Source organism: Drosophila takahashii, chromosome 2L (assembly GCF_030179915.1).
Source record: "Drosophila takahashii strain IR98-3 E-12201 chromosome 2L, DtakHiC1v2, whole genome shotgun sequence".
Taxonomy (NCBI): Eukaryota; Metazoa; Arthropoda; class Insecta; order Diptera; family Drosophilidae; genus Drosophila; species Drosophila takahashii.
The window spans coordinates 8,892,463-8,912,568 of record NC_091678.1 but is presented as its reverse complement, the minus strand read 5'-3'; the positions used below and the strand labels follow the sequence as shown (position 1 = coordinate 8,912,568).

The 20,106-nt window shown below is 44.6% G+C and overlaps 6 protein-coding genes across 12 annotated transcripts in view; 3 read left to right on the top strand and 3 right to left on the bottom strand.

The window, feature by feature from the left end:
- The first annotated feature begins 35 nt into the window (after window positions 1–35).
- LOC108055490 (uncharacterized) lies at window positions 36–2,816 on the top strand. The gene is made up of 2 exons (XM_017138858.3): window positions 36–135; window positions 200–2,816. The coding sequence occupies exon 2, from the start codon at window positions 274–276 to the stop codon at window positions 2,587–2,589; it is 2,316 nt and encodes a 771-aa protein (XP_016994347.2). The 5' UTR covers window positions 36–135; window positions 200–273; the 3' UTR covers window positions 2,590–2,816.
- A 207-nt stretch (window positions 2,817–3,023) lies between these two features.
- Window positions 3,024–7,653, top strand: LOC138912227 (uncharacterized). Its single transcript, XM_070212132.1, has 3 exons — window positions 3,024–3,079; window positions 3,148–4,577; window positions 5,054–7,653. Exons 2-3 carry the CDS (start codon window positions 3,171–3,173, stop codon window positions 7,283–7,285), a joined length of 3,639 nt encoding a protein of 1,212 aa, XP_070068233.1. The 5' UTR covers window positions 3,024–3,079; window positions 3,148–3,170; the 3' UTR covers window positions 7,286–7,653.
- Window positions 7,654–7,670: 17 nt separating this feature from the next.
- Nf-YB (nuclear factor Y-box B) lies at window positions 7,671–8,704 on the bottom strand. Its single transcript, XM_017138716.3, has 3 exons — window positions 8,541–8,704; window positions 8,170–8,477; window positions 7,671–8,107 (listed from the first exon to the last, which is right to left on the bottom strand). Exons 1-3 carry the CDS (start codon window positions 8,611–8,613, stop codon window positions 8,018–8,020), a joined length of 471 nt encoding a protein of 156 aa, XP_016994205.2. The 5' UTR covers window positions 8,614–8,704; the 3' UTR covers window positions 7,671–8,017.
- A 37-nt stretch (window positions 8,705–8,741) lies between these two features.
- On the top strand, window positions 8,742–12,533 carry LOC108055483 (uncharacterized). The gene is made up of 7 exons (XM_017138848.3): window positions 8,742–8,991; window positions 9,119–9,240; window positions 9,779–10,000; window positions 10,055–10,538; window positions 10,599–11,384; window positions 11,452–11,897; window positions 12,013–12,533. Exons 1-7 carry the CDS (start codon window positions 8,745–8,747, stop codon window positions 12,334–12,336), a joined length of 2,631 nt encoding a protein of 876 aa, XP_016994337.3. The 5' UTR covers window positions 8,742–8,744; the 3' UTR covers window positions 12,337–12,533.
- Window positions 12,534–12,573: 40 nt separating this feature from the next.
- On the bottom strand, window positions 12,574–13,507 carry LOC108055412 (uncharacterized). Its single transcript, XM_017138731.3, has 2 exons — window positions 13,377–13,507; window positions 12,574–13,315 (listed from the first exon to the last, which is right to left on the bottom strand). The coding sequence occupies exons 1-2, from the start codon at window positions 13,434–13,436 to the stop codon at window positions 12,761–12,763; spliced, it is 615 nt and encodes a 204-aa protein (XP_016994220.2). The 5' UTR covers window positions 13,437–13,507; the 3' UTR covers window positions 12,574–12,760.
- A 95-nt stretch (window positions 13,508–13,602) lies between these two features.
- The window catches only part of Lar (tyrosine-protein phosphatase Lar), a 129,662-nt gene continuing 123,158 nt past the window's right edge, over window positions 13,603–20,106 (bottom strand). For 6 of the 7 annotated variants that reach the window (XM_070212123.1, XM_070212125.1, XM_070212119.1 and 3 more), the window contains 4 exons: window positions 16,513–19,854; window positions 16,340–16,450; window positions 15,617–15,922; window positions 13,603–15,546 (listed from right to left, as the gene is read on the bottom strand). In XM_070212123.1, coding sequence (XP_070068224.1) covers window positions 15,478–15,546; window positions 15,617–15,922; window positions 16,340–16,450; window positions 16,513–19,854 — 3,828 coding nt within the window. In that variant the 3' untranslated portion in view covers window positions 13,603–15,477. The remainder of the gene's footprint in view (window positions 15,547–15,616; window positions 15,923–16,339; window positions 16,451–16,512; window positions 19,855–20,106) is intronic. The other variant, XR_011417730.1, reaches the window with a different exon arrangement.

Genomic DNA, 20,106 nt, shown 5'->3' with positions numbered 1-20,106 from the left:
TTTCGTATCTATCGATATAACAAGTTGGCAGGGCAAGCACCCAGCTGATTTTACTGAGGACGCTATTTGTTTGCGCTTCAAAACCAAAGTTAACTTGGTTTACTACGTCGTATATTATCAAAAACATACAAAAAGGTAATGTATTATTAGCTCTAAAGTTTTTATGAGAAATAAATGTATAAACCGGTCGCCTTTATAGAGTTCTTCGGGATCAATTCATGAAGTTACCACCGATAGTATTAGTATTTAAGTCCTAGAACCCAGGACTTAAAAATGGATGAAGTTCAGGTGAAGCAGGAGCTGGAGTCAGACGACGACTACGACTGTCAAATGGTGGAGGAGATCAAAATTAAGGCGGAACCACTAATGGAGGAGGAACTCCCGCCGGACGAGGACTTTCCGATGGAGGAGATGTATGTTAAAGTGGAGCCCTCCATGCTGGATAAAGTTAAGGAAGATCCGGAGATCAGGACACCGAAATGTTGCATTCCCACCTGTGGTCAGCAGGAAAGCGAACAAATTCGACTCTTTCGCTTTCCCAGCCAGGAAAATATGCTCATCCAGTGGCTAGTGAACACCGATATGAAGCCTCGCCTGGCTAATCCCCTAGAGCTTTTCGTGTGTCAGTTTCACTTTGAACCCGAAGCCTTTAAGCGGAATGAGCTCTTCGATTGGGCGGTGCCCACTTTATTACTCGGCCATGCAGGATTCGTGATTCCACTTTCGAAACAACCCTCTAAGGAAGTGATGAAGCACATCCGCAGGGAGTACTGCTCCGTGCTCAGTTGCTTCCGGGCCAAGGACGAAGGATACCGGCTGTATGAGTACCCAAAGGACGAGGCCAGCCGTCGCAGGTGGTCACGACGGTGCAGTCATAATCCTGTCCTGGTTGCCAGGCAAGGATTTCGCTTGTGCCGTTCGCACTTCGCCACGGACTCTTTTGATCCGGAGACTTGCGACTTGTTTGCGGGATCCTTGCCCTCCAGGGAGCTATTCACTTGCCTTGTGCCTGGCTGTGCGCAGGATGCAGCTGCTCCTGTGGGCTACTACAAAGTTCCTGTAACTAGCACTCTACTAAATGCCTGGAGCAACAACCTATTGATTGACCAACGAGATCTCCATCGTGATGACCTCCGCGTTTGCGGCCGTCACTTCGAGGACTACTGCTTCACGAATGACAACAAACTTCGTCCTGGTTCGCTGCCCACTCTCTTCCTGAATCATGGCCAGGAAATCCAGCCAAATCCGGGAAGTATAAAATTAGAGTTTCAAAAGATCGCTTGCATAGTGCCCGGCTGTGGACGCATCCGGCAGCCTGGAGAGAAACCGTTTTCCCCGTTTCCCAGACTGCCAGTTCTGGTCAAGAAGTGGCTACACAACTTTCGACTGGACGCCACCTGCGATGCGGTGGAAGGAATGATGGTCTGCGATGAGCACTTCGAGGAGTCCTGTTTAAAAAAGAGTTCAGGACCAAATCGAGTGCGTTTGGGAGCCATGCCGACCTTGAAACTGGGTCATTCCCATCGTGATCTCTACCTGACCAATATGAATCTTCTGGGGAAATCATCATGGGCTTTTTGGAGAATTGGAACAACCAGATTGGATTGCTGCTATCCGAACTGCGTAGAGCAGCATAAAATCAATTGCTACAATCTGCCAAAGATGGATAGTCTTCGCAAAGCGTGGCTGAACCACATGAACATTGAACTGCCTCCGGCCGACTCATCCTCGGATGAACCACAGCTCTGCCCGCTGCACTTCATCCTTCTGTACGAGCACAGTGCCGAAAACTTTGCCGATCACTCGTCCGACGCCTCTCTGGACGATAGCTACAAGGATGCCCGAAGCAAGAAACGAATGCAGGTCCTCAGGTGTGCCATCAAGGGATGCAATACCTTCCTGCCCAGAGACGGAGGCATCCTGCATTGTATGAAGACCATCAAGGAAATCGAGCAGATGTGGGTGGAAAACGGGCAGATGGAGTTGAATGAGAAGAAAGAATACAATCGGGTGTGTAGCAAGCACTTTGAACCGCAATGCTTCCAGGGTCAACGACTCCTCGAGTGGAGTGTGCCCACCCTGCACCTTCCAGGCGAGGCAGTGCATCAAAATGTCACCAGGGAGCAGTACAAGATTTACAACGAGGCGGCGAAGCTGAATGATTGGGAAGACGAGGAGGATGTTGATTACTCCGATTTAAATCCCCTTGCTGGGAAATCCATAGATGAGCCCAAGGATCAAGGACAGCGGAAGAAGTACAGTACCAATCGCTGCGCTGTTCCGCGTTGTAATAAGACTTTCAAGGACGTAACCCGAACTTTCCGCCTGCACAAGCTCCCCGATTCCGAGGAAGCAGCCAAAAAGTGGCTACACAACACCCAGGTGCAGATGGCCAGGGAGTACTGGCCCAGCTTTCGCATCTGCAGCCGCCACTTCGACGAGGATTGCTTCCAAGGATCGAGGGTGCGGAAGGGAGCCATGCCCACGCGTCGCATGGCAAGTGTCCTGCTGGGATCGATGTACGAAAGTGTGTGGAAAGCCAAGAAACGCAAACGTTCCTCCCGTTTTCAAAGGACTAAAAAGAAATAAGTTATATCACTTTATATGTGGGTAATTTAAAGTAAAAGAATTTGATTACTGTGTAAGCTAATAATTCCACATTATTAAGGCTACAATAATCTTTATTGTTATTAAGGTAATAGGAATTTCTTTATAGCATATATAACTCTAATAATTCCATATTATTGAGGCTAAATAAAGTAAAACCAATAAATAATGTTTTAAAACATTGGCGATTGAAACATTTTTGAGAATTTTTAAAATACACATCCAAATGGCTAATAGACTCCACACATTTATTGTTTTATTGTTACTTATTTTAAAGATTTACGTTGTAAATTAAATTGAATTCTGTCCCTAGCATAGTTACTGGCGGCAATTTTTAAAACTCGATAGCGCGATAAACAGATACTTATCGATAACAGTTCGAAAAACGAGTTGGCAGGACCGTTACTACGTTTTTGTTTACATCTGACCAACGGAGGTTTTTTAATTCTAACAATTTAATTTGTAATTAAAGGTAGTGTCATTAGTTTCTTCTGATTTAACTTAGGGACAATTCATTCTTCCTTTTACTTTGCGATGCAGCTGAATTGTATCTATGCGCCGCAATGGATTCGGAACTAGCCATCCAGGATCAGTCGTCCCTGAACCGAAATGAGACATCCTTATCCTTAATTCACTCAAAAAGAAAGTCAACAGATACTGATCCTCCAGATAGTAACCTGAGCAAGAAGCAAAGGACATTTGCTTTGCCCAAAAATCGTCTCCCGCGAGACTCCACGGACTGGTGGAGGAAATGCTGCATAGCCACCTGCGAGGAAAACCATGAGATACTCCATCGATTTCCCAGGGACGAGCCGCAGTTGCTCCTGTGGCTGGCCAACACCAAGCAGCAGCCTCGTCTGCTGCCTCCCCGTCGCCTGTCCATATGCCATTCCCACTTTGAGCCCGAGGTCATCTTGCAGAATCAAATTACCAGCTGGGCGATTCCCACCTTGAACCTCGGCCACAATGGCTGCGTTATTCCCAACACCAGGAACAGGGGCAGAAACATTCAGGATCTGGATGAGGCACTCAAGTATATCCGGCAGCACCACTGCTCTGTGATCAGTTGCTTTCAGGCCGAAGGAGAAAACCTGCGACTCTTTAAATACCCAACAGATACGGCCATAATACGGATTTGGTCAGACAGGTGCAAGCATCGCTCCTTGCAGGCCATACATTACGGGTTTAAGTTGTGCCAGGATCACTTTGCACCGCAGTGTTTCCATCCAGACACTGGTGACCTATTTGAAGGCTCGTTTCCCACTCTTCAACTCGTTGCGAATGTTCAGTGCGTGGTGCCAAACTGCAAGCCACGTAGGCCGGATGAACACACTCGCTACTTCTGTCCACCTGAAGCCTGGAGTCATGTCCTGGGTATGCGTTACTCGGATCTTAAGGACGAGCTCGTTTGCCAGCGTCACTTCGAGCCGCACTGCTTTGAAAGCCCCCTTGTCCTGCATCCCGGCGCGATTCCAACTCTCTTACTGGGCCAGGAAAGCCTCATGGTGGAAATCCCTGAATGCTGCGTACCTGGCTGCAAGGAGAAGCTAAAGCCCGAGCAGCACTTCAAGTTCCCGGACAACCCAGTTTTGTGCAATAAGTGGACGGGCAATTTGCGATTAGATGTAGGCTGTACGCCGCTAGAAGATATGAAGATATGCAAAAGGCACTTTGAAAAGAGTTGTTTTAAATCATCAAGCACATTACACGTTGATGCTATTCCCACATTGGAGCTGGGCCACTCCCATCCGGTTATCTTCAGGAATCATATGGAAAATTCAAAGAAACTTGTCGAAGGTCACGAGAAGATTTGGCGACAGGAAGGAGACCCAAACGAAAATGAGAAGGACGACGAAACGGATAACTTGGTTTTGGAAACCATTAAATTGGAGAAAATCGATTCAGAAGCGGATAAATGGTTTCAAGATGCCTTCAGGAGGAACCAAAACGATTCCGCCAAGGATCTAAAGGTCAGTTAAGCGAGGGTGAGCTTTAGAAGGGGAAAAAGGGTAAAAGTTGATATTTGATAGTTTGATTTTGATATTGCTATCCTGAAAAAAATGTTTTAAAGCTAGGTGTGAATCAGTTTTATATGGATAGTTCTGCAATATTTGTTTGTTTATTCTTATACTTATCTAAGGATCCATTTTTTAAAATGCCTGATAAAGCGACACCTATCAGACTTTTTAAAAATATATCAATGGGATTTCTAGTAATTTAAAAATATACTTTACTTTATACCATAATTTTTGAATCAGTTTTATATGGATAATTCTGCAATATTTGTTTGTTTAATCTCATACTTACCTATAGATCCCTTTTATTAAATGGCTGATAAAGAGACACTTGTCAGAATTTTTAAAAATAGATGAATGGGTTTTCTATAATAATTTAAAAATATACTTTATTTTATACCCTAATTATTTTTTTGTATTACGTTTTATAGGAAACTTCACCAACATTATCTACAAGCCAAAAAAGTACTATTCACGAGGAAATATGTTGCATTGCCACGTGCAAAAAGCGTGAGTTACTCCACAATTTTCCCAGCAAGGAACAGCATTTGTTGATGTGGCTGGTAAATACACAGCAGAAGCCGCGTTTCAGGAATCCGACGGATCTGTTTTTGTGCCAATCCCACTTTGAGCCCGATTGCATTTACTTAAACCAGCTCCGCGACTGGGCGGTTCCCACCTTGAACCTCGGCCACAATGGACACGTTATCCGCAATGTCAGGCCCAACGGAAAGCCTGCCCACGCCCAGGATATCTATCGTCAACTGCTGAACGTGCGGGAGCACCACTGCTCCGTGCTCAGTTGCTTTCAGGAAGAAGGAGACGGAGTGCGACTGTTCGAATATCCCAAGAGTACCACCGATAGTCGCGTTTGGGCAGCGAAATGCAATCATGATTCTTTGCAGGCCGTAAGAGATGGGTTCAAAGTGTGCCAAATTCACTTTAAATCCAAGTGTTTTCATCCGGAGACGGGATATTTAAAAGAAGGGTCTGCTCCCACTCTAAAACTTAGAACGGCTGTGAGTTCGCTGACAAACATCCAATGCCTGGTTCCCAACTGTGAGAGAAGGATAACAGATGTGGACACCCATTACCTGCGAGTTCCGACGAACCGCAGGCAACTGGAGAAATGGTGCAAGATCTTTGCCAAGTCTCCCGCCGACCTAATGAATCAGCACATTTGCGATCGGCACTTTCAGCGGCAGTGCTTTATTCGAAAAGGTGAACTGCGGCGTGGCTCGATTCCAACGCTCTTTCTGGACGAAGAACTGGAACACCGACCCGCCAGCTCGAATGTAAATTATTACTGCGTGGCCTGCAGCAAACGCTCTTGTGAATCCAGGGGGTTCTATAATTTTCCCCAGTCGCAAGTACATTTCAAACAGTGGTCGCACAATTTACGCCTCGACTTGGACAAGAAGCAAAGGGAAACGCTTAAAGTGTGCAAGTGTCACTTTGAGTTCTTTTGCTTCGTCAATAGCTATCAGCTGCTCCCTGGTGCTATACCCACCAGGAAACTGCGCCACAGATATAAAGATCTTTACACACAGGACGAGGAAACCATAGAAGAAGACTGGAAGGTTGTCGATGCGAAAGAAAGGTGCTGCTATCCTGATTGCTTGGAGTTCGACAGGGAATTGTTTTACCATATTCCCAGGGAAAAATGGCGCCTGGAGTGGCTGCAATACTTGAGTATCGATGAGGCTGCGGCCGCTTCCAAGGATTCCCTGCAGGTCTGCCCGCTGCACTTGGTAATGCTCTATGAACATTGTGCGAGGAGCCCAATATTGCGAAAGGCACTCGATGCAGAACAATTTCTGGACAAAATGTACGGGGAGATCCTAAGGAGCGGCCACTTGGACCGCTTCAGATGTGCTGTCAAAACGTGCAACATGTTGAGACCCAGGGATGGAGTCACCCTTTACTATCTGCCATCAATGCCGGAGATTCTGCAGAGGTGGGCGGATAACTGCCAGCTAAATATAAGTGGTGATTTGACCAACATGCGGGTGTGCCGCCGACACTTTGAGCCGGACTGCCTCCGCAATGAGGTTCGCTTGTTCCGCTGGAGCGTACCCACATTGCGTCTGCCTGGCGAGGCAGTGCACCAGAATCCAGACAACGTAGAATGGAGGATTCTGCGCAGCCACGAGGCGCTTCTACTGAAACAGGAAAAAGAAAAGAGAAAATTGGAAAAATCTCTTTTAAAACCCTTGGTTAAGGCGGAGTATTCCGATTCAGAACCAACAGAACCAAGCAACTTGCTTAGCGAACCCTATGTTAGAATGGAGCGAATCGATCTGAAAGAGGAGATGGAGGCGGATCAGCAGTGTGAATTAACTATGCCCCATCTGGAGGTGGAATTGGGGGTCAGTAAGGTGGAACCGATTAGCTGCTATAAGGGAACTGATGAGCACCTAGTCACTGCACCAACTTCTATCACTCCTTCTAATCCTAAACCTGTCGATGCTTATATTTCTTCAGAACCATGCCCCAAATCGTTGAACCATGAATTTCAGATCAAACAGGAAAAAGAAGAGAATACGAATATGTTGCTAAACCAACAATTTTACGAGTTTATGAGTCCGTCCTCAAAACTAATCCCCAACTTAATAACAGAACTGTCAATCCATGACATTCAGATCAAATTAGAAAAAGAATAACTTGTCGAGCCAAGATCCCTACATAAAATTCATTTTTATAAATGGTTTAGTGATAATCTTTTATGAAATATACGCTCGATTTTTAACTAGCTTCAAGTCTTTATAAAGATAAAATGTTACAATTTAAGATAATCGAAAAATATTTTGAAAATATATATCATTGTACATTGTGCATGTGTACAAATAGTTACAAAAAGCTTTTACAGTTAAAAAATAAAGTACTTAAACTGTAAAAACATTTATCTCATTCCCTAAAAAAGATTTTATACGCACTAAACGTAACCAACGAAAGTTATTGATCCCCGCCAACATTTGAAAATGTTATTTTTATTATCTATGTATAAATAAAAAAGTTTATTTCTTATAAATTTGTGTATTGATTTTATATATGAGCTTTTTCTCTTAATATTTATACTTAATGGATATTACACATGATTATTACCAATATATAAGGATCTTAAATATGGAGTTTGACTATGTTTCGGGAAATTGATTTATGAATATAAAACCTGTAGTTCAAAAAGATTTAAAATAATCACTATTTGACAGTTCTAGCAGAAGAGACTTAGTTTTTCACTTATAATAAATTTCAAAATCTTGAACTTGGAATAGATAAAATAAAAAATGTTTATACTTTAAGGGGTCAGTTTCCAATTGAATTACACTAAGAATTTATCTTTGCTGCCAGAACTGTCTACAGAACCTTAACTACCAGGGTAGGCCAACCATGGGCTACTGCTTTCCCGCCTCGTTCGTGGAGGATCCATCTTCGTTATGCGGATAACTGGCGTCCAGGAAGAGATTGCGATCCGATTTGTTGGACTAAAATGGGAGATGTAATTCGATTAGCGAGGAGTGGGGTGGAATTATCCCATTAAACCTACCTCTCGGTACTTTTGCAGGTAAATGGACAGTGGCTCCACGTAGTTGTCGAATCCCAGATTGCTGAAGGCCACCAGCAGGTCGTCGCCGTTGACTGTTTTCCGGTTCTCCGCCACGCTCCTTTCGATGGCCTCGCTGCTGATGAAGGATATGAACTCGGAAACGCACTCCTGGATGCACTCGCGTGCGTCCTTGGCTATCTTGCCGTTCTGCGGCACCGGCACCTTCATGATCTTGATGATGTTGCAAATGGGCAGGAAGCGGTCCTGTTCGCGCAGCATAATCCCTCCATCCTGTTTGTCCGATTCGTCTGGGGTGTGGAAAAACCAAGAGAAATAGTAAACCTAGTGCACATGGGTGGTTTCCCGCTTACCTCCGGACGCCTCGTCCTCCTCCTTCACCAGCATGTCGTTTAGATACTGCTGCGAGTCCTCACTATTGCTCATAACTCAGGATTTACCTCGATTTCCTTAGATTATTCGCTTTGTTTACTTTAACCAGAAATCAGTGTTGTTGCTACAATTTTCGTGAGGTGGTGGTTCATCGCGCCTATCGATATGCCGCAGCCGATTATCGCATGCGCGGGTCTGGCAACGCCCCGCCTATCGATAGTCGCGTTCTGATCGCAGCGCTGTACAGCGGTATTTATTGCGCTGCTCCTCTCTTCTTCTTTATATTCATATTTGCTGATCTGATATCCTCAAAACGGAGCGCAATGCACGTGGACCTGGCCCTGGTCAAGCAGGAAATTGACATCGAGGACACCAGGGTCAAGTTGGAGCCGCAGGACGACTTGCCGGATGCTGCGATCGAAGTTTTGAGCGGTAAGCTTGCGATGCTCTCCGCTCACATGCGTGTGTTTGTGGGGTCGTGTGCATGTGTTGGTGTCGCTATTCTATTACGCACTTTACCGTTAACTTTTAATTCCTGTTAATTCTTGCAAATCTTCAGCACGCGATACGTTGAAGATCCTGGAAGAGGGTCCCAAAATGATAACCGTGCCGATTAGGGACCGTTTGGAGTCGGAGGACGAGCGGAAGTTTATCGCCAGCCTTGGACTCGATCGGCAACAGGTAAATATAACCTATAAAAGCACAGCCACACAGGGGCGTAATGGGCGTGGGGGTGTATGAAGATTACATTTCTAGATTGGATTAAGGATTGAGATTAAGGATGTTTAGGGACCCGATTTATTATATGTAATTGTATTCCAAGGTTTGCCCATCTTATAAATGGTTTCATACATTTATGAACAGAATTTTGGGGCACTCTAATAATAATTCAGTCAAACACATATTTATCTAATGCTAATTTAAGAATAATTTAATTTATTATAATTGTTTTTCAAAGTTGGTCGCCTTTCCTATAAATATGTATGTATATGTTTATAAACTGAATTTTGGTTCACTCTAATATCAGTGCTTAGTTAAAGACTTACTGCTTACTCTCTTACTGCTTAATTAAGAATAATTTTATTTTTTTTTCGAGTTCGAGTTAAATTTTTAAAAATTATAAAACACTATTTTGAATAATAAAATATTTTACAAATTTAAAAAAAAAAACTGAATAAATATCAATGTAAATAAATGTATGTCCCATCTTACATTGTAGATATTTGCGGTTTCATCGGAGGACAACCCAACCCCAAAAGAGTGCAACATATGCCATTACGTCTTGGAAAGTCGCCTGCATTTCTCAGGGCACCAAGTCAACCATGAAATGAACCGGCATTTCTGCCGGCTGGGCTGTGGCATCTGGCTGGATTCGCTGGAACAGATCCTCGAGCACGAATATCGCCAGCACCCACAGCCAGGACATGTTTTTTGTTGCAGGGTAAGCTCTTCTAATATATATGTTTTTGATTGACTTAAAAGATTTTTATTTTAGATTTGCGATTTCTTGGCCAAAGACGCGGACTGCCTGGCCAGCCATATGCAGCGTCACATATACGTATATCGTTATGTTTGTGCCATTTGTCGTCGCCATTTCGAGTCCAGCCAGAGCCTCAGTCTACATAGGAAGCAAGGCCAGTACGTCTGCGGTCGGGTGCGCTACATGCAGGGTCTGTCCACCAAGCCGGAACTTGTGGCAGTTAGTACGCCAGTCTCTGCAGAATCGGTGTGCGATGTGCAGATTAAGGAGGAGCCTCTCTACGCTGAGGAAGGAGAACAAATGCTATTGGAAGACAATCCTCCAGTCAGCGTTAAAGTGGAACCACAGGACGAGGGAATGCCAGAAGTTAGCATAAAGGAGGAGCTCACGGAGCGTTCCAAAAATAATAATACTATCTGGTCAAGCATACCCATTCCGCTGAGGAGCAAACTGCGCTTGCCTGCTTTAAGCAACACCAAAGTGCAGGTGGATTTAAAAAGTAAGTTCCTTTAAATAATAAACATTTTTTTAAAAAAGCTCCAATATCCCTCCTTTGCAGCTCTTAAATGGAATGGTCTAGGCACCTCAACTGTCGCTACCCAAAACAAGGCAACCGCAGATCATTTAATTCCCCAAATTCCTAACCACCTCACTGTGCCACAGAGAAAGCCCCCGATTGCAGCCAATATACTAAAAGTATTGCCCAGCAACTGCATGGTAATTAAATTGCCGGCCAACACAAAAATCTTTAAGATGCCCGGCCAATCTACGGCTGCCTCGAAAGAGTCCCTTACAGTTAGTCTGAGTGACATGGAAAAGAATGCCATTAAAATTCCACAGGCGATAAGTATAAGCAAAGTGAATTCTGTGAATAATCCTGCAACAGCTGTAACTCCCGAGCACATCCAAACTTCGTTGCCGGCACAAACCCACAATCGGTCATCCTGCTTTCTCCTCGACGCGTTTAACAAATCGGAAAGCAGGCCGGAATCTATGAAGATAATTACCGAATTTCGTAACCAAATACGTTCTATTGAAAAGACATTGCCTCTGCCGGGAACAGTGCTGCAATCTTCAAAGACAAACAACGGTAATCTATCCCTACCTCCGTTGATTGGTCCCAAGGATGCGCCGAAGCCAGTTGAATTGATTCTTAACGCATTGTCCTTTATGGTGGCCAAGAATTTACAGACACAGTATCCACTCTACCGTTTTATGTGGACTTGTCCGCTTTGCCAGCGGTCCTTCGAAAAGCATTGTCCATTTCGAATGCACCTGACTAGCAAGCATGAATTGAGCCAGGAACAATTAAATAGTCTTAAAGTGATGTTAATGCCATACAAAAGTAAGTATAATCATTTCGTATATTCATATTGTTTGCTTTTCTAAACATATGTTGATTTCTCTTTCAGTTCTGTCCCAGGATTCTTCAAACTGTGAACCTAAACAAGAGCATGTGCCATTGGCAACGCTTGTGGAATCGAAGCCACAAATGCCAGAATTTTCTCCAAATCAAGACAAGACTGTTAATTTGCCATTTATCATAAACAGTACCGAACCTATTGCTCCTTCGGGAGACCATCCTTCTTTTAACAAAGAAGAAACTTCCCCAAAGAAAACTCCTGATAAGACAACTGTCTCGAGGAAGTCAAGGAAGAATCAATTAAAAATGGCGCAGTTTCAGTGCACGGAGTGCTCCAAAGTATTTACTACTTTTGGGGCCCTACGTATCCACAAGACAATCCACACGGGGGAGCTGCCGCATAAGTGTAACTATTGTGACAAACGCTTCCGTACTCCTGGACAGGTTCGAGTGCACCACCGTCGTCATACAGGGGAAAAACCATTTAAATGCAAGGTGAGTAAGATTAATAGCAATATTATTCACTGTTCAATATCCTATCAAATATTGTGCTGTTTTAAATGTACAGTACTTAGTTACAGTCTTTAATCTTTTTAAATTATGCCCATAGGTCTGCTCGTTAGATTTTACTCACCGGGAAACTCTGATTTCCCATCTATCGCGCCATATTGGAATGAAGCGTTATAAATGCTATGGATGCGATAAATACTTTGTAGTTGTCAGCGGCTTACGAGCCCATCGTCGCCTTCGTCCAGACACTTGTGGGAAAGTGAAATTCACAGCTCGTGCCCACGGCCCGCGGGTGCGGGTCATCAGGGGAGAGGTGGTGTTCGAACATCACCCAGAACACAATGGCTACCTCCGCAGTGAGGATCCGCTCAACATTTTGTCCCAACGTGATCAGAACGACTCAAGCCCACCTGATGTAAAATAATAAGCTAACTGTTATGTTTTTTATACCACTTTATCTTTACCATTTTGATATATTTCGTGTTTTTAAAAAATGCGATAAGAAAGAAGTAGAATCTTAATCAATGCCATGAATTTTATTTGTTTATTTTAAATTTGATTTATATTCCAACAAAACCCATGTACATATAAATTATAAATATATTTGTTTATGAAAACGTACTTCAATTAATGTATGACTAATGTGGCGGTGCTAGGTAAATTTTTCAAAACATCACTTATCAAGAAATCCAAAAATTTAAAAGCTTCTTGGTAACCTTGACCACAAACGCTGATAACAATTTAATGTGAGCCGATGACTGATGCAAATTCAAGACCAATTTTACTTTTACTTTCATTTTATTTATAGCAAGATTTTATTCAATTTTAATTGCACTAATTACAAAAGTTTAGTACCTATTTTTGAAGCGCAGGACATCTTCTATGAGTGTTTCATGTTGCTGAACATCAGAAGAAGTTACGTATTTGTTGACAGCATTAAAAAGCTCACTCTCCCGGGCAATGGTTGCCGGAGACACCTTCGTTTTCAGTCGAGTAGCACCTTCGACGAATTTATTATGCACCATCTCATCCTCCTTGGCGAATTCACTGGCAACGCCCAGTAAACCGATAATGCTCATTCCAATCTTTTGAGACTCGGGTGACGATTGACTTAAATTGTTCTTAAGTCCTTCAAACACCTCTTGGAGATCATAGATGTAGACGTATTTCTCAGCAGTAGAGCCTCGCTGTTGAAGGGCCCTGCCGCGATTAGCAAAGGTCTCAAGGACATGTGATCCTGGTCCACGATGTTCAACCGGCACGCTATTCACTACCTGCTCGACAAACTTAACTGTCACGACCAGCATATTGTGAATTTGAATGCCACGAATGGTCTCGACATAGCGAAGAAAATAAGAGAGGTTCTCATTGTCCGATCTTGGAGGAGCAGCACAGGCAAGGCTCTGAAGAGTACCAATTAGATTCAATAAATATGGCGTTCTTTATCCTTTTTATTCTACTCACCAAAACCGAAAGAACAAATATTAGTGTGCACCGCATCTTGAGCAAATTCGACTCAAACATTTTGAATCGGACCGTGGGTTTTTATACACATGCCATATCCGGCGAATACGCTTCTTGTTAATCTTACTCCGAGAGAACGGCAGAGCGATGAAGAATTTGATGATGACGAAATCACCTTATCAGCATCACAAGCAGAGTTTATAGTCGATGGAAACACATTCAAGTCTTTTACTTTCTTTTATTTCATCTTTTATTATTTCTTGTCATTCGGTTTTGCAGTTTTTTGAAAATGATATATTATTTGTATGGTATTTTTAAACATAATATGATATTCTTACTCATAAATTAATGCGAAATACATACGCTCATCTGTTGCTTGATTAGTATAATCATTATATTGTTTGCTTGTCTGTGTATCATGTTACCATTAAAATTGTTATATCTTTCTATTTGGTAAAACATATAAAACAATTTATATTTTAACAAAATTTGACAAGCCGACAAATTTGTGTAATATACAATATATTCGTACTTTTCAATTGATTTATATGTTAAGTTTAATACGATTGCAACACTCTGCGTGGGTACCTTTATCTAGACATCTATTGTTGCTAGCGCTATAGTTTAATTTAATATCTCTCGTTTTATTCCAAACATGCCCAGCCGGCCAACATCGCCGCAAATTTGACTACTTCCTAACACTTCCGATCCAATTGGCAGGGGCAACGCGCTAAAGTTGTTATAACAAATACCTTTATTTCGTATAAATATTTAGTTTACATATGACTATTGTTGTTTAACATGTGTTTCAGCTAATAATTTAGTGTTTGCTTTTAAGCATTTGCTTGCTAACTTTTTGTATATATATTTATGTATAAATACGAGGCCGAATTCAAACGTTCTGCAAAACAGCTTATCAGTTATATACATTACAATGTACCTTAATACCTATTGCCAATGTCTTGATTTATTTTCCTTTTCGCGTGCGCCGCTCTAATTTATGGTAAAAATTATATGCTACAGTACATATCTACAGTTATCATTCTAATCTGTTCGCTTGGTTATTAACTATGCCTTCATACACCTTAGGTACAATAATGGTTTAGCTTTTCGATCTAAATTACACATACATACGTGGCTAGCTTGGGTATCGACTGTGGTATATACAGGAATGTACTGGGGAACTGAATAGAAGTCGTGGGAATGAGGTTAAAGTTTCAATTAGCTGCTTAGCTGGAAGTTGCGTCTGTGTCTGCGTCTCTTATCGGTTTAAAAAAATGGGAACCGTTTAGTCGGTTAGCTACCAAGACATCGATCAGTCCTTCAAGTTCGTCATCTATTTTAGGGGAGATCAAAACTTAAGTGTTGATAGAAAACTAATTTTAGAATCTAGCTGCCTTATAGAATATGCGCTATGCAAGACTTTTGACTAATTGCACGGATTGTTTATACTGGTTTCCAACAACCTAGGCATAAAAACTGATTAACATAGCGGTATTTGATTGATTGTATTACTCATACGTCTTCATATTATAGTGGCGATTGGATTTTGCTGTTAATTCGCCAGAAGTTTGAGATTTAATTCGTTCGACCCTATTCCTCCGTTCGAGATTTGAGTTAGGCGGTAAGACTAATAGCTACCAAGTCCTTAGTTCAAATATGTATCGGTTTCCAGTGGTCCGCCCCATTCCTGGCCATTCTGGCGGCAGTTCCACGAACAACATGTTGATTGACTTCCTCCTCCTCCGTTAGCGAGCAAAATCTTGATGCACCTACAGAAGTGCATGTGGGCTGATATATAAATTTCTGATAATTAAACGTGTAACAGTCTTTTTCAGTTTACATTATCAATTAAATCAAACGTAGTAAAAGACCAAGGAGGCCCCAAAGTAATCATAATGGTAACATATCCTTCGGGCGGGGGGTGCGCTTATCAACTAAACATGTCCACGTATATATAAGTATAGGCGTATTAAGTAATTGTGGGCAGTAGCTGGCTATAATACTTTAGAGTTATGATATCCGTGTATATCGTAAATGCGTATTATGCGTAGAGTTCGAAATGAGAATGCAACGAACGCAGGGTCGCTGAGTTTTCAGCTCAGTTGGCATAGTTGTCGAATGAGCCCAAGTACTCCAATGCAGCGCGATAGCAGAAGTGGTATTGATCCTGTAATTGAATGAATATAAATTAGAAATTAATTTTTGAATTTTTAAAAAAATGTTTGTGTAAAACCCACCTCGGTTTGCACCATAGCCGGACGCTGGGAGCGCAGGATGCGCACGGTCTGGAAGACATCCAGCACTCCCTCGTACTGCATCCGCTCCAGGACGATGCTCAAGGTGATGAAGACGCCCGAACGTCCCACGCCCGCTGAACAGTGCACGGTGATGGGTCCATCCTGGCCAAACTGCTCCTTGGTCTTGTGCACCTGCCCGATGAAGTCTATGAAGCCCTCGCCCGACTTCGGCACTCCCTGCTCCGGCCAATCGATGAACTGGAACTGGCGCACTGTGCGCGACGAGCCATCCCGGGCATCAGTGACCTACAAAGAGAGGAGGATTTAATTAGTTTCGATTTATTAAATAATTTAAGGGGGAATTTACACCCAGAATAATCAAAAGAATCGTTTTTTTTATATTTGTGTTTTCTTGACGCTTGATGTCTTAGGAATGTCAAGTGAAAGCTTAGAGCAAAAATTCGAAAAATTGAAAATACAATACAATCGCTTTATTCTCTTTATAACTCGAAAACCACTGTACCGATTAACTTGAATTTTGTTGTGTCTATTGTATATATAATTATCCACTTTTTATCGTAGGGGTTTTTGGATTTTTGGTCTAAAAGTTGCTACTCTAAGTCTAAAAAGTCGCCAACTAATAGTGTAAATAAAATTCTCTAAAAAATTAGACGTGTTCAGTAAAATAAGCGTTTTATTTTAGTGAACAAATTTTCTACTCACCTTGAATTCACGCAGCTTATACTGAGGCATGTTGTACTCGGCAATGGGATCCACAACATAATACTGATAGCGCACGGATCGCTCATGCGGCCAGTACTGGAAGCATTTCTCCTGCGGAAATAAAGAAATAATAAGTACATAGGCTAGGATTTAGGATATCCTAAATATCGTACCCTGCCCATTTCCTTGAGCTTGGTCAGCATGACCACAATGGTGGAGTTGTGCTCCCAGAGCATCCGCCAGAAATCCTCGGCTGCATCCTGCACGGGACCCTGGGCGGCGATGTAGGCGGATCGGTAGCGATAGCCGTCGATGAAGCTGGCGTTGACATAGTCGCTGCCCTCGATTCCATGGATGGGGGTCAGGTAGACGCGACTCGATTCGTACGGTAGGATGTGGACCAGGCGGTTCTTGTGCTTGTTGCACGGCAGATTGGCCGTCACGAACTTGGACGAGTCCATCTTGACATTGGACAGCTTCTTGAACTCCACCTCCATGCCGGAGATGCTCTCGCCGGGCTCGGTGATCAGTAGCTTCTGCAAATGAGTGTGCAGATTGCGCGCCGGCACCTCCGTCATGCCGCAGATGATGGCCTCGATGATGGCGTCGTGTATGAAGATGTACTGATCCTCCGTCTGAACCATGTAGTTCCGTTGCGCCCGCAGGCAAGTCACATGCCCATAGATGTCGATGATCTTCTCGTGCTTCATTCGCTCCAGCATCGAATCGATGACGATATAGCAGCCAGTGCGACCCACTCCCGCCGAGCAGTGAACGATAACGGGTCCGGATTCGGGTGGCGTGAGAGCGCGACAGCGGCGCAGGAACTGCAGGAACGGAGCCGGATGATCGGGCACTCCGTGATCCGGCCAGGCGGTGAACTGCAGCTGCTTGATCTCGCGCCGATCGTTGAAGCCCTGCCGGCACAGCTGGAATGTCCGGATGCTGTAGGTGGCCAGCTCCTGGGTCTCCGTGATGGTCACAAAGATCTGGCCATAGGTCTCGGTGCCCCGCGTGGGCCAGTACTGATCGCACTTGATGCGCGTCCTCTCCTCCAGCCGCGTCATCATCACAATCGTCGCGGTCTTTAGCTCCCAGCACATTCGCCAAAAGTCCACAAAGGTCTCCTGCAGCGGTCCTTGGGTGGCCACATAGGCATTGTGCTTCCGATAGCCATCGCAGTAGTTGGCATTGATGTAATCCGACCCGGATACACCCTCCACTGGCGGCAATTGGACGCGGGAATGATCGTAGGCGGTGACATTGGCATAACGATTCTTGGATTTATTATGCTCCAGATTGGAGTTATCCCAGGTGAACTGCTGACCCGGCTCAATGCTCTCGTACTCCTGCGAGAACTTCTGATTGTCGTTGGACTTCAAGCGTTCGATGTGGTTGGCGAACTCCGAAATGGGAATGGGCGGATGGCTGATCATGCCGGGTGTCTGGAAGTTGAGACGCCTCATGTCCACGGGATCGCTGGGCGTGGGTCCTGCTCCTAAGTCAGCAGCCATCAAAGGTCGGGTAACAGCCGCCTGATCCGGAGTCTTGCAGGGCTGACGGCGACGCTTGACCACACAGAGAACAATCAGAGCGGTGGACACGATGAAGGTGGACACCATCAGGGGCAGCACGACCCAGAGGATCTCGGGTTCATCCTTATTCCGATTCACCGACACCTCCGGCTCGGCGGGCCAATTGGGATCCGGGCGATGGGGTCGCTCGCCAGGCGGAGCCTCCCTCATATCCAGCGACAGGAACTCGGAGAAGGGACTCGACGTATAGAGATGCTTCTGCGGCGTATCCACCACTGCCCGCACAAAGATGCGATAGCGCTTCTCGCGCTCCAGCTTGCGATTCGTGAAGTTGTGATAGTCATCACCCGATCCCAAATGAAAGGTGAAGGGTATCGAACGCTGCGGGAACTTGGCCGCAATGTAGGGGGCATTGGGTCGCTCCGGTTTGTTTCTCCCAGGCAAAAGGTCATCGGTGAGGAACTGATCGGGTATCTTGTGCAGATTGGACTTGTCCTCAGGAACCACCACCAAATAATAGTGCGAAATGGGTCCATATTCCTCGGAGGCCTGTGGCAATATAACCAGAATCTCTTCGCCATTCACCACGCCATAGAAATCCGGCTTGACCATGGGTTGAGGGGCAGCCATCTGAGTCGTCACGGTGATCTTAGTCGGCGGGCGGTAAGAATAATCCGATGGAATGGCGCTCACATTTACATTATAAGTGGTAAACGGACTCAGTTCGTTGATCGTGTGGGTTTTCACATAGTGCTTCAGTATGATCTCCCTCTTTGGAACAATCTGGGTCTGCGAGAAGCCTTGCGAGTCCACAAACACCTTCATGGCATCGAAGCTGATCTTGTAGTTAACCGGAGTCAGTCGAATGGGTGGCGACCAACTGAGGGTCATGGAATGCGTGCTGACATCGTGAGCCCTAAGATTTAATGGCACATCCTCCGGTTTAATGCGCACCGTTACTTTCTCACTGAGACGTCCCAATCCGTTCTTAAACCTCGCCGCAATGGCCACCGCATATTGGGCAAACTTCTCCAGATTCACCAGATCAGCGGATTCCGTGAGTCCCACCGTTTTTGTCTGCCAATCGTCCAGATCCTCGACAGCGGTCATCGTGTAGAAGATCTTGTAGCCCAGCAATTTGCCGCGACTCGTCACCGGTTCCCACCAAATCTCCGCCGTCTGCTCCGAGGTGGCCTCCGCCTGCAGGGACATCGGAGCTCGGCCCATGTCGCGCTCCGTCTCCACGATCATTTTTTCACTAAAGGGACCAGCTCCCTGTTTTGTGTAGGCCCTCACTCGAAAGATGTACTCGGTGTTCTCCTCCAGATTCGTAAAAACAGCCTTGCGCAGCGTCATATTCCTCTCGGATCCCAGGCCATGATCGATCTTCTTGTGGAACTGCACGTCGTAGCGGGTGATTATGCCATTCCGGTGCTCCCTGGTCGGTGGATCCCAGGTGACGCACAGCACGTCGGGAGTTTGGAATCGAATGGTGATATTCGAGGGCGGTCCACCGGGTGTTCCTTCGGGTGTCTGGAATATTTTCACCGTCTCCTGACCGATGCCGATGTGATTGCTGCCCGCCACCCGAAATTCGTACTCCACTCCGCGCTCCAGATTGTCGAAACGTTTCTTGGTCATCTGCGGTCCCGACAGCATCTCCTCCTTGAGGTTCTGATCCTTGACGCCCCAGCGTAGTCGGTAGCCCCTCAGTTCGCCATAGGTTTGCGCCGGACGCTCCCACTCCAGTTCGATGGACACAATTGGTTCCCGCTCCATGATCTTCAGACTCACCGTTGGCCGAACTGGAACTCCGCCGGGGGTTTTCACCACAATCGCTGCACTGCGGTCGCCATCGCCTTTGCGGGTCAATGCGGCCACCTGGATGGAGTACTTGGTGTCCGGCTGCAAACCGGTAACATTGAACTCCAGTGTATCCACCACATCGAATTTGAAGGGTTCATTGAGGAAGCCCTTGCCCTGGGAATTCAAGAATTTAATGATATCAAGGATTAAATTCTTAAGAAAACGGATATTTAAACTAAACTATAGTACTACTTATATAAAAGAGCAACGTTAAAAAAGGGAAGTTTAAATGGTATGAAAAACGGTTTGATTTGTAAATCTAAAAACAAAAACCGAAATTCGGAAATAATTCAAAGGTGCTAACTAAGTTTTTAAACCTTAAAATTTTGGAATATTTAGTTTAGCAATTTTAGTTAATATTTCCTA

What these genes read in the sequence shown, in the direction of transcription:
- LOC138912227 (XM_070212132.1), top strand. Translation starts at nt 3,171, where the DNA reads ATGGATTCGGAACTAGCCATCCAGGATCAGTCGTCCCTGAACCGAAAT. An exon ending in ATTCCGCCAAGGATCTAAAG is followed by an intron (nt 4,578 to 5,053) that starts GTCAGTTAAGCG and finishes TACGTTTTATAG; the next exon opens with GAAACTTCACCAACATTATC.
- LOC108055490 (XM_017138858.3), top strand. Translation starts at nt 274, where the DNA reads ATGGATGAAGTTCAGGTGAAGCAGGAGCTGGAGTCAGACGACGACTAC.
- LOC108055483 (XM_017138848.3), top strand. Translation starts at nt 8,745, where the DNA reads ATGCGCGGGTCTGGCAACGCCCCGCCTATCGATAGTCGCGTTCTGATC. An exon ending in GATGTTAATGCCATACAAAA is followed by an intron (nt 11,385 to 11,451) that starts GTAAGTATAATC and finishes TTTCTCTTTCAG; the next exon opens with TTCTGTCCCAGGATTCTTCA. An exon ending in AAAAACCATTTAAATGCAAG is followed by an intron (nt 11,898 to 12,012) that starts GTGAGTAAGATT and finishes TTATGCCCATAG; the next exon opens with GTCTGCTCGTTAGATTTTAC.
- Nf-YB (XM_017138716.3), bottom strand. Translation starts at nt 8,613, where the DNA reads ATGAGCAATAGTGAGGACTCGCAGCAGTATCTAAACGACATGCTGGTG. An exon ending in GGAGGACGAGGCGTCCGGAG is followed by an intron (nt 8,478 to 8,540) that starts GTAAGCGGGAAA and finishes TCCACACCCCAG; the next exon opens with ACGAATCGGACAAACAGGAT. An exon ending in ACCTGCAAAAGTACCGAGAG is followed by an intron (nt 8,108 to 8,169) that starts GTAGGTTTAATG and finishes CTCCCATTTTAG; the next exon opens with TCCAACAAATCGGATCGCAA.
- LOC108055412 (XM_017138731.3), bottom strand. Translation starts at nt 13,436, where the DNA reads ATGTTTGAGTCGAATTTGCTCAAGATGCGGTGCACACTAATATTTGTT. An exon ending in TATTTGTTCTTTCGGTTTTG is followed by an intron (nt 13,316 to 13,376) that starts GTGAGTAGAATA and finishes GGTACTCTTCAG; the next exon opens with AGCCTTGCCTGTGCTGCTCC.